At 42.9% G+C, this 14,497-nt stretch overlaps 1 protein-coding gene across 1 annotated transcript in view; it reads right to left on the bottom strand.

The window, feature by feature from the left end:
- Window positions 1–14,497, bottom strand: part of LOC311243196 (1,4-alpha-glucan-branching enzyme-like) — a 288,129-nt gene that overhangs the window by 47,072 nt on the left and 226,560 nt on the right. The window contains exon 14 of the mRNA XM_084332329.1: window positions 12,165–12,295. Within this exon, the coding sequence (XP_084188455.1) occupies window positions 12,165–12,295 (131 nt within the window). The remainder of the gene's footprint in view (window positions 1–12,164; window positions 12,296–14,497) is intronic.

The following is a 14,497-nucleotide window of genomic DNA, read 5'->3' as shown; positions in this document are numbered from 1 at the left end:
CTCAGAGACTCAGCAGCCGCCATCACCCCAGTCATCACACACATAATAAACCTCTCCATAAAACAGGGACACGTCCCCAAGGACTTCAAAATTGCGAGAGTAACACCCCTGCACAAAAAGGGCAGCAAACTAGACCCAGGCAACTAGCGCCCTGTTTCTATCCTTACATCCATCTCGAAAGTCATGGAAAAAATAGTATACGAACAGATCGATAAGTACCTCGCGGAAAAAAATCGAATCTACGAATTCCAATCTGGCTTCAGAACATCCCACTCCACTGACACATGCCTTCTCTATTTGAACGACCACAACAAACAAGAGGTGGATGCGGGCAAATACTGCGGCATGGTCATGCTGGCCCTACAAAAGGCCTTCGACACTGTCAATCACACCATTCTGATTGACAAGCTAAAAGCAATAGGTTTTGATAGTTTATCAGTGAGCTGGATACAATCCTACCTGGAGGGGAGAGAACAGATGGTGGAGGTAAACGGTACCCTATCCCCCCCCCTCACAGTGAGCTGTGGTGTTCCACAAGGAAGCATACTAGGACCGCTACTATTCCTAATTTATGCAAATTACATGTCGTCAGCTTGTGACTGCAACTTGTTCCTGTTTGCGGACGACTCAGCCCTGCTGGTCTCTGACAAGAACAAGTTACAGGTTGAAAAAGCCCTCAGCTCGGAACTAGGCAAAATCTGCATATGGCTCGCCGACAACAAACTATCATTACACATGGGCAAAACAGAGTCCATACTCTTCGGTTCAAATAACAAACTCAGCAAGACCGACGGCTTCTCGGTTACAGTGGGTGACAATATTGTCACAAGGAAAGATGAAATTACCTACCTAGGTTCCATCCTAGAGGCTAATCTTTCCTGTGACAAAATGGCATCCAATGTAATAAAAAAAGTCAACCAACGAACTCGATTCTTGTACCGGATCTCCTCTCTGGTAAACAAGAATACCCTGAAGACTCTGGCAGGAGCACTCATTCAGGGGTACTACGACTATGCTTGCACCTCATGGTACCAAAGCACCTCAAAGGCACTAAAAACTAATTACAAACATCTCAAAACAAGCTAGTCAGACTACTGCTTGACCTGACTCCTAGAACCCACCTCACCCCGGCCCACTTTGACAACCTAGGATGGCTTAGAGTAGACGACAGAGTACAGCAACTTGCAATGGGCCTGGTCTACAAGATACACTACGCGACCAAGGTACCCATGTACATGTCAAAATACTTCCCAAAGGTCAGTGAATACCACGATCACAACACCAGAGGGAGCTCCACAAATCATGTTAAACCCAGATTCGGCTCAAACAAGGGACTAAACACGTTTCGCAATTATGCCACATCAATGTGGAACGCCCTACCCAAAGCTGTAAAGGAATGTGAATCACTACCCACCTTCAAAAACACTCTCAAAGAACACCTACGGGAGACTGCAATTCGAAACTGGCCCCTACAAATGTCTTAACCCAGTTGTACAGTAAATTACCAAGTATGGCTTTGTCAGTATCCCAATGTACAGTGTACAGTGCCCCCCCCCCTACCCCAACCCCCCCTCCAATGTACAGCCCCCACCCACCAACCCCACCCCACCCACCCAACCTCCTCCAATGTACAGTTTCTACGTCAAATGTATATACACTCTTTTTCTGGACACTTTTTGTATCACAAACAGTACTGTATTTGCAAATCTGATATGTCATAAATGTATAGATGTAGCAGTACTGTCTATCTGTATGTCATGTATGTCATATATGTTATGATGAATTTAAAATGGGGGACCCTGATGTAAACAAGACGAAAGTCTTTCTCTGGTCTGCATCCCCTTAACAATTGTATGTATTGAGCTGTACTGTACTCATTCTGCAATCTGTTAATAAACTTTTCAATCAATCAATCAATCAATCAATGAAGAGGACACAGCCTCCTCCTTCCAGACAAGTGATGAAGAGGACACGACCTCCTGGTCCAGACAAGTGATGAAGAGGACACGACCTCCTGGTCCAGACAAGTGATGAAGAGGACACGACCTCCTGGTCCAGACAAGTGATGAAGAGGACACGACCTCCTGGTCCAGACAAGCGATTGATTGATTGAAAACTTTATTAACAGATTGCAGAATGGGTACAGTACAGCTCAATACATACAATTGTTAAGGGGATGCAGACCAGAGAAAGACTTTCATCTTGTTTACATCAGGGTCCCCCATTTTTTATTCATCATAACATATATGACATACAGATAGACAGTACTGCTACATCTATACATTTATGACATACCAGATTTGCAAATACAGTACCGTTTGTGATACGAAAAGAGTCCAGAAAAGAGAGTATATACATTTGACGTAGAAACTGTACATTGGAGGAGGTTGGGTAGGTGGGGGGGGGGGGGGACTGTACATTGGAGGTGGTTGGGTGGGTGGGGGGGGGGGGGGGGGGGACTGTACATTGGAGGTGGTTGGGTGGGTGGGGGGGAGGTTGGGTAGGAGGGGTGGGTGGGGGACACTGCACAACTGTGATGAAGAGGACACAGCCTCCTGGTCCAGACAAGTGATGAAGAGGACACAGCCTCCTGGTCCAGACAAGTGATGAAGAGGACACGGCCTCCTGGTCCAGACAAGTGATGAAGAGGACACAGCCTCCTCCTTCCAGACAAGTGATGAAGAGGACACGGCCTCCTGGTCCAGACAAGTGATGAAGAGGACACGACCTCCTGGTCCAGACAAGTGATGAAGAGGACACAACCTCCTGGTCCAGACAAGTGATGAAGAGGACACGGCCTCCTCCTTCCAGACAAGTGATGAAGAGGACACGGCCTCCTCCTTCCAGACAAGTGATGAAGAGGACACGGCCTCCTGGTCCAGACAAGTGATGAAGAGGACACAGCCTCCTCCTTCCAGACAAGTGATGAAGAGGACACATCCTCCTCCTTCCAGACAAGTGATGAAGAGGACACAGCCTCCTGGTCCAGACAAGTGATGAAGAGGACACAGCCTCCTCCTTCCAGACAAGTGATGAAGAGGACACATCCTCCTCCTTCCAGACAAGCGATGAAGAGGACACAGCCTCCTCCTTCCAGACAAGTGATGAAGAGGACATTCAACAAGTGATGAAAAGATACTCTCTCCCTCCAACCAAGGGCCTGCGTTGTGGGATTATGGCAAATCTATTGCAGTTATGGTGTTGTTTGTTTATCGGAAAGTTTATCGGAAGACATTTAATACACACTCTAAAAACATAAAGGTTATATATGATGCAAAAAAGCAGCTCTTAGTCTATAGTGAACATAATGCACGTTGTGTTGAACTCTTCCTGCATTTTCAAAGGGTTCCATTACAGTAGCAGCAGCCACAACGACAACAACCATTATAAAATGTTCCACACTACACCAAAAAAGGTTTCTCTACAATGACCAGTGAACCCTCTAATTGCCTTTTTTCCCCTGCATAGACAAACATGCACCAATCTCCCTCGTCCAGCACATGGTAAAAATGCAGCACTGAAAAGGTATCGGCCCATTGGTATAATTTGAGGGAGAGGGGGGGGGGGGGGGGGGGGGGGGGGCGACATTATGAAAAGTTAATGTACATCCGCTGTATGTAAATGGCCAACCCTCTGCAGGCATAAAATAATGTGTTTGCCGCGGCGGCAGAGGAAACCAGGCACACCGTATTGGATCCATTTCAACGGTGCGCGCGGCACAGTCGGTCGCATCCAATCATCATTCCACGGCACAATATCGATGTGGAGCGTGGCGGTGACACGCCTGACCCCGGCACAGGTATGAGTAAGTTTAAGTACGCAACGGCTGAGTTTAATGAAAAAGCACTTTGGACTCTTTTGAGCTCATCTTGTTTACCTCCTCTGCCTCCGAGTGGCACTTTCATCTGTCTTCCCCTTTAATTGGATCCTCTGCCTCACATTCCCATCGGAGGATCTGCATCTCCTCACACACACACGCAAACGTTTACCTTCCCGAGACACACACACACACACGGCATATTTGCCTGTATGTGTTTACTTCTCTGTATAATGACAGCCAAAGCTTTGCCCTCACATTTATTTGCATTTCCTCTCCGCCCTCTTCAACCCCCCCCCCCCCCCCCCCCCCAAATCACGCCCCACCCCCGAATGTCTGAGGCCTCTCTCCTTAACATCAAAAGACTAAACCGGGGGAAGGAAGAGACGCGGAGCAACATCTAAATGAAAATAAACACTCAAAAATGGTGTTGGAGACACAGAGCAGCGAGGCTATTAATGGCGTGCCCAGGTTTCACACCATCAGGGGCACAGCTTCAAATACGAGACATAGCCTACATTAGTGCCCGACAAATAAACCTACAATTTGTGCATATGGGGGAGAAAAAATTAAGAGAAAAAGAAGACACCTGGGAATGACTTTTGTTGTTTTATTGGGTGTATAATAAAAATGATTAGGCTAGATTGATTTAAAGGTGCTATAGATAACATTCAGCCACTAGATGTCGCACTAGAGCACCAGCATGTAACTTTTCTAAAGCTCTGTGGATGTATACATTTATTATTATTATTATATAAAAAAATAAAAATATTACTCTATGTACAAATTGTATCAATAGCACCTTTAATGACTGCACTAATTATAATAGGGTTGTGAGTGACAGTGTTCCTATATTCAATCAAATTCACAACTCTATTGTAAAAAACCCTTCTCGCCAATTACCACTGAGCTCCGTACGGCTGAAAACCCTCATTATAGATTCTAAACGCAACCAAAAGATTGTAATAATCTGCTGGTCTATAGAACCGCTGTCACATTCAACAGCCTCACGGTCAGCCAATTAAACGATAACCACCCGCAACTGGATTGTTTTCCCACATGTCATGTATTGAACCCCCAGCATGAAATAACAAGCTCTCTCTGGTTTGACCTGGCATCAAATAAATCTAAGGCAGACATAGGTGGAAGAGCGAGACGGGCTTCTCGACCATTCAGAGGCCGCGCCGCACGGAGATGATCTACAGTGAGCTCCGGCAGACAGCGCTGTCCTTTATCATTTGCGTCAATACAAATACAAGTCCGCCCGCCTATCTGTCCCTATTCATATCCTCAATCATTAAGCCTGCTGTAATCACAACTGTGGGACTCATTAAATTCCTCTGTGACGCTCTCGGGGCTGGAGCAGCTAAGGACTTCTCGCTGGCTTCTGCTATCATTTCAGCCTAATAATATCACGCTGCCTGCAACCACCACCGATGACTGACTCACATCCCCCTCGACAATGACCGCCAAAATTAAAGTGTATTATCCTCAAGAGAACACATCTCTGTTACAGCCGTGCATCACGTCACACTCCTCCCGAGCAGGGAAGGAAATCTTTTTTCTCTAAAATGTGTCTAGAAATAAAAGAAATCTAAATAGAAATTGAATGTACACACCCATCATCTCAGATGAGAAAACGTCCCTTGCTTTACTAAAAGGTGGTGCCTTTGCAATTGGATTTTTGGATGAAACGCTGGAAACTCCACAAAGTAACTCCACAAAGTGGCACAAGGAGTGCATCAGGATTTCTATAAAAGGGAAAATACTGGAGAAGATGCAAACCAAAAGGAAGATGTATGCGTTTGTATTGTCGGGAGCACAATAATCCAGGTCCAGGCACAACTGTGAGTTATATACTGGTAGTAGAAAAATAAACTTTATTTAGAGGGTAAAAAGAATAATAAAACACACCCATGTGTTTTGTTGCTGTGCCTTCCACACAGTGCTTTTGCCTGAGTCCAAACGCCTGCACAACACCCACGCTCCACAACAAGTCAACCTAGAAACCCAACATCCAGTACAGAGTATTTTCCAACAGGAGAATACCTAAGTATGATATTACATATTCACCAGGTGGATGTAATATAGCTTGGGTCTCTGCCTAGCGTCCCTGTGTTGGAAATGTTGTCCGTTGCCATGTTGGTCTTTCTTTACGGGCAGTAAACTACTGTATGGCTAAAACTTTGATCTCGGTCTGCAGTAAATAGAGAATGAAAATCAATAGTGCCCTTGGCTGACTGCTATGTGATGGACAGTAGAGTCAAAAGTATTGCCCAAACTGCATTTATATATCCATATTTGTCTGAATATACAGGTCTGCATATAACCCCTCTATATACTTACTTATACACCTGCATGTAACCCCTAGCTCTGTACGATAGCACAAATGCTGTATATACCCTATATATATTTATTTATTCTCACCACATATATATCTATCCACACCCGTCTGTATTTACCTGCACATAGTCCTTTTACATAATGTAGATACAATATCTATATCTGTACATATCCTACTCTTACTAGTTACGCTGCTGGCCAGTATGACTACTACCATTGTAGGAAAGCCCTGCTAATAAGACTACTTTGTTCTGTACTGACCCTTTAAGAGTTCCTCCCCTTTAATGTGAGCGAGCTGGCCTCAGTGTTATTGTCTGACGACTACTTTGTTCTGACTTTGTTCTGTACCGGTCCTCTAAGAGTTCCTCCCCTTTAACGTGAGCGAGCCGGTCTCAGTGTTATTGTCTGACGACTACTTTGTTCTGTACCGGTCCTCTAAGAGTTCCTCCCCTTTAACGTGAGCGAGCCGGTCTCAGTGTTACCGTCTAACGACGTGCTGTAGTAGTTTACCCTGTCCCCATGGGATAACGTGTGCGTCAATGAACGTGAGTACTGTACCTGCGTTTAGTTCGTTCATTCAGTTTACTCTGTACTTAGTGCGTCCCCGCTGATCCATTCCTGTTGACGTCATTCCCCCCGTTACTGAAACACTGCGCCGTTAGCTTAGCTACACGTTAGCCAACTTACGTTGCCCCTCCTATGATATGCTGCTGCGTTGCGTGGCTAGCTTAGACGCACGTTAGCTAGCCTAAGCTATAACTATAACTCACTCATTACCCCTAGTGAACTGAATGTATCTTACACCTGGTTTACAGTCCACCTACCTATACTGTTTACATGCACTGAAGGAGTAATTCCCTACATAGGTTATGTAGGTTATGTAGGTTATGTATATTAACTCTGGTTAAGTGAATGCTCTAGTTACTATTTGCATTATACTACTAATAGATATTCTTGTTTATGTACATCACTACTGTGTTATTAATGTATACTGTATTGTATTCCTCTGTAGACAACCACACCTGGAAATCTATCAAATAACAACCAGTAACTGCAGCACGCCTCTGTGTAATTCTTTAACGGGTGTTACAACCCCATAGTGTCCGCCAGTTCCATCAAACGCACCCTGTGGAGGCCCTAGCCCTCCGTTTCAACCATACTGTCTTTACACCTGTACAGGGATGTGCACAGGACTTTAGAGGGGCAGGTGCTCAAATGCTGAAAAGGGCACTATACCTGTGTATGTTATAACCGAGCGCACAAAGCGTGCAAGGCCGATTTTTGGGGGGCCTTTTTGGGCAGGGGCCCCCCCTTTTTATGCTTTTTTTGGTGATCAAATATTGAATATTGAACTATAATAATCAGTGCAGGAGCTCACTTATCTTTGAAAGACACTTTTATCACTGACTTAAAAGGCCCATACTGTTTTGTTCAGTGGTTCAATTATGAGATGAGTCCTTGCTCATGAACACCAGTACTTTATTTACTACCACAGCACAAGTTACATGTTATCTCTAGATCGTCGTTCTTACTTCCTGGATGTTCTACTTATCAGAGCCTATCATACTGACACCCAGTGGTGCAAAGTAATCATAACATCCTTAATCATCACATCCCCCTTTCTCTGTAAACGGTAGAAAAACTAAATTACAGGTGTCAGGTATCTTAACCATTTTTTCTTTAACACATCATTTGAACCAATTACCATATTAACATAATTAATACATACTACACTATATATATAAAATCTTTCTATCACACTTTTTCTATTGATTTTGCTTTCTTCATTTTTTTTTCTTTTTTTTTTCTTTTTTTACAAATCCAGTCTTTCAGGCTTTCTGATTTCTCTTGCACTTCTTCTTAAGACAGGTTCACCTGGACTGTTGTCAGGGTTATAGTCTGTCAGAGGTGGAGAGACGGACTCAGACTCAGTGTGGGCTTCACTGAGCTCTCGAACAGTCCCTTGTGTTTTCAGAAGACTGCGACGGTTACGTCTGAAGATATGACCATCCTCTGTTCTCACAGTGAAAGACCGTGGAGCTACTTCTTGAAGAACAGTGGCTTTTGTCTTCCATCCATCAGGATCTTCAATCCTAACTGTATCGTTGCTTGATAGTGGTGGAAGCTGCTTGGCTGTTCTGTCATAGAATGACTTCTGTTTCATCTTCTGTTGTTGTAGCTTTTGTTCCAACTTTGGATGTTTCTTTTTCTTTGAGTAACTCGGCAGTGTGGTACGCAGCTTTCGATTCATCAGCAGCTCAGCAGGTGACAGTCCGCAAGCGAGGGGTGATGCTCTGTAGCTCAGAAGAGCAAGGTAGGTATCTGAGTCACTGTCAGCAGCTTTCTTCAGGAGCTGCTTGAGGATGTGGACTCCTTTTTCAGCTTTTCCATTTGACTGTGCATACAGAGGACTAGATGTCACATGCTTGAAGCCGTACCGTTTTGCAAATTCCTGCCACTCTCTGCTCTTAAAGCATGGCCCGTTGTCACTCACCACTGTGTTTGGTATGCCGTGTCTGGCGAAGATCGATTTTGTATGTGTTATAACACAGGTTGATGATGTATTTGATAGCAATGCCATTTCAGGGAAGTTTGAGTGATAGTCAATGACCACTACATAGTCTTTACCCTTGAGATGAAACAAATCCATTCCTACTTTATCCCATGGTGCTGTTGGGACATCAGCTACCATCATAGGCTCTTTGGCTTGCTTGTTCCTATGTCTCTGGCATGTTTCACATCCACTTATCAGTCTCTCAATGTCTTTGTTGATCCCAGGCCAGAAGACTGCGTTTCTCGCTCTTCTCTTGCATTTCTCGACACCGAGATGACCTTCATGGATCCTCTGTAGTATGTCCCTTCTCAATTCTTGTGGAATGACAATTCTATTTGTCCTTAGCAACAGTCCATCAACAACACTCAGTTCACCTCTGATGTCGTGGAACAGTGGACAGGAACCTACAGGCCATCCATTTTGCATGTTTCCAATGATACATTGCAGCTCTGTGTCTTTTGCTGTCTCTTCAGCTATTTGTCTGGACTTTGTGTCTGATACAGGAAGCGCAGCAGCCACCATGTTGACATGGTTTTGAACATCTTCTTCAGTCGAGCTCACACCTTTCCCTGTGGGTGCCCGTGAGAGCGCATCGGCGAGTATCAGGTGCTTTCCTGGTGTGTAGATCAGCTCAAAGTCGTATCTCTGCATTTTCATCATCATGCGCTGAATCCTTGGCGACATTTCATTTAAGTTTTTTTTTATGATTGCAACCAAAGGACGATGATCTGTCTCTACAGTGAAGGAGGGTAGGCCATATATGTAGCTGTGAAACCTCTCTAGGCCAAACACTAACCCTAGGCATTCTTTTTCGATTTGTGCATATCTACACTCTGTCTCTGTCATGGACCTGGATGCATAGGCCACTGGTTTCCAATGCTCACCTTCAGCCTGTAGGAGTACTCCTCCAATTCCGTCCTTGGAGGCATCCGTCGACACTTTGATCCTCTTCGTCGAGTCATAGAATGCCAACACAACATGGTACCAGGAGTAAAAACTACATTGTGACAGGTGGCATGGATTCCTTAAAGCCACCGGAGAGTTTGAAACTAACTGGAAATGTCGACAGCAACTGGCGTACCTTCAAACAGCAGTTCCAGCTATACCTTGTGGCCTTGGGACTGGAAAACAAGTTGGATTCCAGGAAGGTAGCATTGCTTCTAACAATAGCAGGCCCACAGGCCATAGAAGTGTACAATACATTTGTGTATGAAGAGGAAGCGGATAACATAAATTTGGATAAAGTGTTTGAGAAATTTGATGCTCATTGCTCTCCAAAAAAGAATGAAACATATGAGAGATATGTGTTTCGTTGTCGGATGCAACAACAAGGGGAACCTTTTGATGTTTTTCTGACTGACCTGAAGCTTAAAGCACAAGTTACATGTTATCTCTAGATCGTCGTTCTTACTTCCTGGATGTTCTACTTATCAGAGCCTATCATACTGACACCCAGTGGTGCAAAGTAATCATAACATCCTTAATCATCACACATACATCTCCATAAATGTTCAGGGGGGAGGGAATAAGTGCTTACCCTACAGACCCCAAGAAGTGCTGTATATTCTGTATTGTTTAATATAAATGCATTTTTTATTCCGATCCTGATTTGTATTTGAGATTCCCAAATCTCATCGGACTTGACTTCTTCGTGTCCCTCAGTGAGTGTAATACCAGCATTCAACTGTATGGGCCACAGCGGTTTATATCGTCATCATCACCACCCACGCTATGCATAAAATATATAGGTCCGCAGAGAGGCACGCTGAGGAGGCCGTGCAAACTGCAATGGAATACGGGGCATCTCTCCCTCTTTACCTAATATTTTGATTCTATCCTGACTCTTTTCAGTTGGAAGGGCAGTCTATATGCGCAACAAAACAATTTAATTATTATTAAAAAAAAATTAAGGGACACTTTTTTTATGAGGCTCAAAAGGGCAGGTGCTCAAGCACCCCTTGGGCTCTATGTGTGCACGTGCCTGCACCTGTATTACTGTACATATTATATTACTACAACTCCGTACATACATCTGATTAGCACTACACTCTGTAGGACTCATTTGTATATTTTGTACCTAATTTTGTACCTAACAATGAATTTGAATCTAATCTAATATAATTTACACAATGTTCAATTTAAGGTATTTGGAACCAGAGGGCATAACCACTTCTATGGGATAAGATCATTTTCATTTAGTATTCAGCTCTAGTATTCCTAAACATTATTCCCTTTTATTATTATTATGATGATATTTTAATGTTATTATTTACCTATTTTCTTCTATTTATATAGCACTGCTGACAAGTTAAATTCCACCCGGGGACAATAAAGTTCTTCTCTCATCTTGAGTGAAATGCTCAAACACTCACACACACCTGGCCACTTGAGACTAATTTTGAAAAACTGAACAATGGATTTTCACAAAATGTCACAGTCATACGAGTCACGGCGGCAATCATCATGCTACGTCCTGTGGCCTCTGCAGGGTACACCGCGGGTACATTGTGTCGCTAGGTTTCCTCACATCTCCTCTTTGCCGCTTTTTTGAAGTCTTGACTCGAGAGCGCACTAGAAAGGAACTCAGAACTCAGCAGTTGCATAGTCTGGTGTGAAGCAGGGGGCCATGCTGTGAATCTTCCCACGTTCGGCTCACATGTGATGCCCCGAGTGCAATGTTTCATCAACTACTCGTGATGGTCCGATTCCTATAAAGTTTTGAGCGCTGTTAAGTATAGCTACTCATTTCGAAGTGGGCATATAGAAAATCCCAGTGGGCATACGGCATATAGCCTACCTGCATATCAGTAAATAAATACTACTCCACTTATAGCCTACTGTACCTGCATATTAGTAAAGACTACTCCACTTATAGCCTACCTGCACATCAGTAAAGACTACTCCACTTATAGCCTACCTGCATATCAGTAAAGACCACTCCACTGGAACACAGGTACTATATGGCTAGATGTGGAAAATTGGACAAACAAACATAAATTAATACAATACAAAAAAGAAAAATAAATTTCCAAGATGACAGCACAGAGCAGATCACAGCAGCTAATGTTTGTAGCAGTGATGGCAAACTATTTCCCCATAGCATTAGAATCCCCTCTGGTTTGGCAATGATATATTAATTCGAAAATGAATTAGAGCTGTACCTACAAAATACACGTGGTCCTATTGTGCTAAAAAAGGATTAGAAAAACACGACATCTACTCTTACAAAATGATTTCGGCATGAATGTAAACTGTTGAATACCACTGAGGCTGTCAACGGTAGTCCTGTTAGACCTCAGCCGATGAAACGGTTACATTTCAATTGATGTAATTAATTTGTTTTTCATAAATGTTGAGCGCTGAACACGAGGAAAGCACTGTGTCATACAACATGCGCAGAGATCTTTTGTGGACTGAAACCCAGGGACCCGTCGAGAGATGAAAGGATACTTTCCGGCTGCTTCTACGGCCACCCTGTAGCCTTGGTAACTCTCGGTGTGATGGAAGTTGAAGATGAAGAGTGCGTTCGCCCTCTCAAACACGATGACTTTGTCGGCTTCGTGCTGCTCACTGACAAAAGCCTAGGAGGAGAGAAAAAAAGATGGGAGAGAGAAGCAAGTCTTGTGAAAATACTTCTTTTGGAATTATAATTTCTACCTTTTTGAAATAGTTTCACATATAAATTCACATAAATGAATGAATGAATGGTTTGAATAGAATGGAACGTTCAAATTGAGATGTGCTTTTTGATTATGAAATGATGCAGTTGTGCTTTTGTGGAGCTGTGCATTGCCATGAACAGAACAAATACAAATGAAATGAAATGAAATAGTTGAACAATATAAAATAATCAAAAATAACAATGAAAATATTTCTTCAAAATACTAAGATAATTTGCTGTGAAAAAACAGCAACAGTATCTTGTCCGAAAAGGAATAGGAAGAAGCAGGATGCTTATCAGGTCCTACCCCTCATTACGTACACCTTGACATACAATAAAATAAACCCTTAACAAATAGGGTTTATTATATTATAACAATAGGGTTATTTATATAGTCAGCGACTTTGGGTCATTGAAAAGCGCTATACAAAATAAATGAATTATTATTAGTATTGTACAGCTCCGTTTCCGATTTGTGAAACATCCTTAAACTGAACACCAGAGAAACTCTAGTGATGATGTCATCGAGAGACAAATTCCAGAGCTCTCACTAGACAAGTGAATAGTGGAACAAGTCCTAGGACAGTATCCATGGTGATTTTACTGGGATATAGGTCAATTTTTCAGATTCAGAGCTCTCAGCTCTACATTTAAATGAAACTAATATGGATGGAATAGCTCAAAGAAGGATTATATGTGCCCACATTGTCAGTGGACAGACTCCAAAAAGTGTCACTTGATGACATCACAGATTCCAGTCTTGATGCTCTGATTCTCAGCATAGACAGTCATACTTAATAATTAGAATTAGCCAATGTAAATTCTGTTTTAGGGTGGATTTCTTTCTTTAATGGTCTGTAAAATGTAAACGTTCATCTCATGGACGGAGGGAACGGCAGCACACTGTAGCAGTAGAACTCACATTTCCCCCCAAAACGACGATGGAAAAACCATCCCAGACACTGAAATTCCAGCCGGCGCTCATCAGCGGAACGCAGGTGCCCAAAGGCAGAGCAAGGCGCGTGTTGTCAGCTTTAGACAGCCGTGCATGATAAAGCCGCCATTCTCCCGTGGAGCGAGCCGCTGTTAACGTGTCATTAGCAGAGATTATCAATGTCACCCGAACCCCCTATTTTTAGAGCCTTGTTCCCCTGGCCAATTCCAGTGTGGCGTATTCACGGCTGAACGGGGGGAGATAAGCAGCGCCCTCGCGATTGGACAGAAGGACCGGGGGTTAAGCTGAACGTCTTCTAACACAAGTCTTATTTCCCCATACGATACTTCCAGGGTGTTTTCAGATCTGGGGTAATGACAGGCTTCACCAAGTGTAAACCGAATGGTTCTTTTAAAACAATTTCTAAATCAAAACACAAGTTTCATCTATGAAGTGGCCCGACGTGTATAGAAATGGATATTTCTTTATTCATGAATACATTTACATTGCAATATCTTTTGGTTGTTCTTGACTAGGAGGACACCATGCCACAGCCGGAGTGTTAATTGAGAATAAGTGATGAACTGAATGACAACAGATGAACGACAAGATTAATTAATATAAGATTTGTCATATTGATCTAATATATCCAATAGGGTGATGTTGTGGACTTGAACTATGCTGCACTGTATCCATGTCCCCTACCACTACCACTGCACTTTACTGTCTTATTGTTGTCTCACTGTTCTGTCCTGTTTTGCACTTATTTATTTATCATTATTTTGTTGTTCCTATTTGTGAATAATCATGCACTGAAATGTCAAATCACGTTCCGTTTGTACCTGTACAAAATGGTGAATAAAGTAATCTGAATCTGTATTTGATATACGATTGTATTTTCTCACAGTACTTTCACTTACAATAAAAAATATCATGATGAGTATAAGCATTATGGCCAAGTGTAATTATGTACTATTTCAGCAACCAGCTTAGTAATGGAAAGGTGTGAATTGACACATCTTTACTGGAACCCTGCATCATCGATTCTCAGTGCGCATAGTGACCAGGAGAAATAACTATTAGTGTTGTGAAGGGCCAGATTAAACCGAATATATATATTTATTTATATATATATATTTAATTGTATTTGTATATTCTCTAATATTCCCTGATATCCCTTGTATATTC

Source organism: Notolepis coatsorum (genome assembly GCF_963971535.1).
Source record: "Notolepis coatsorum genome assembly, chromosome: 1".
Classification (NCBI taxonomy): domain Eukaryota; kingdom Metazoa; phylum Chordata; class Actinopteri; order Aulopiformes; family Paralepididae; genus Notolepis; species Notolepis coatsorum.
This window is presented reverse-complemented; position numbering and strand designations above follow the sequence as displayed.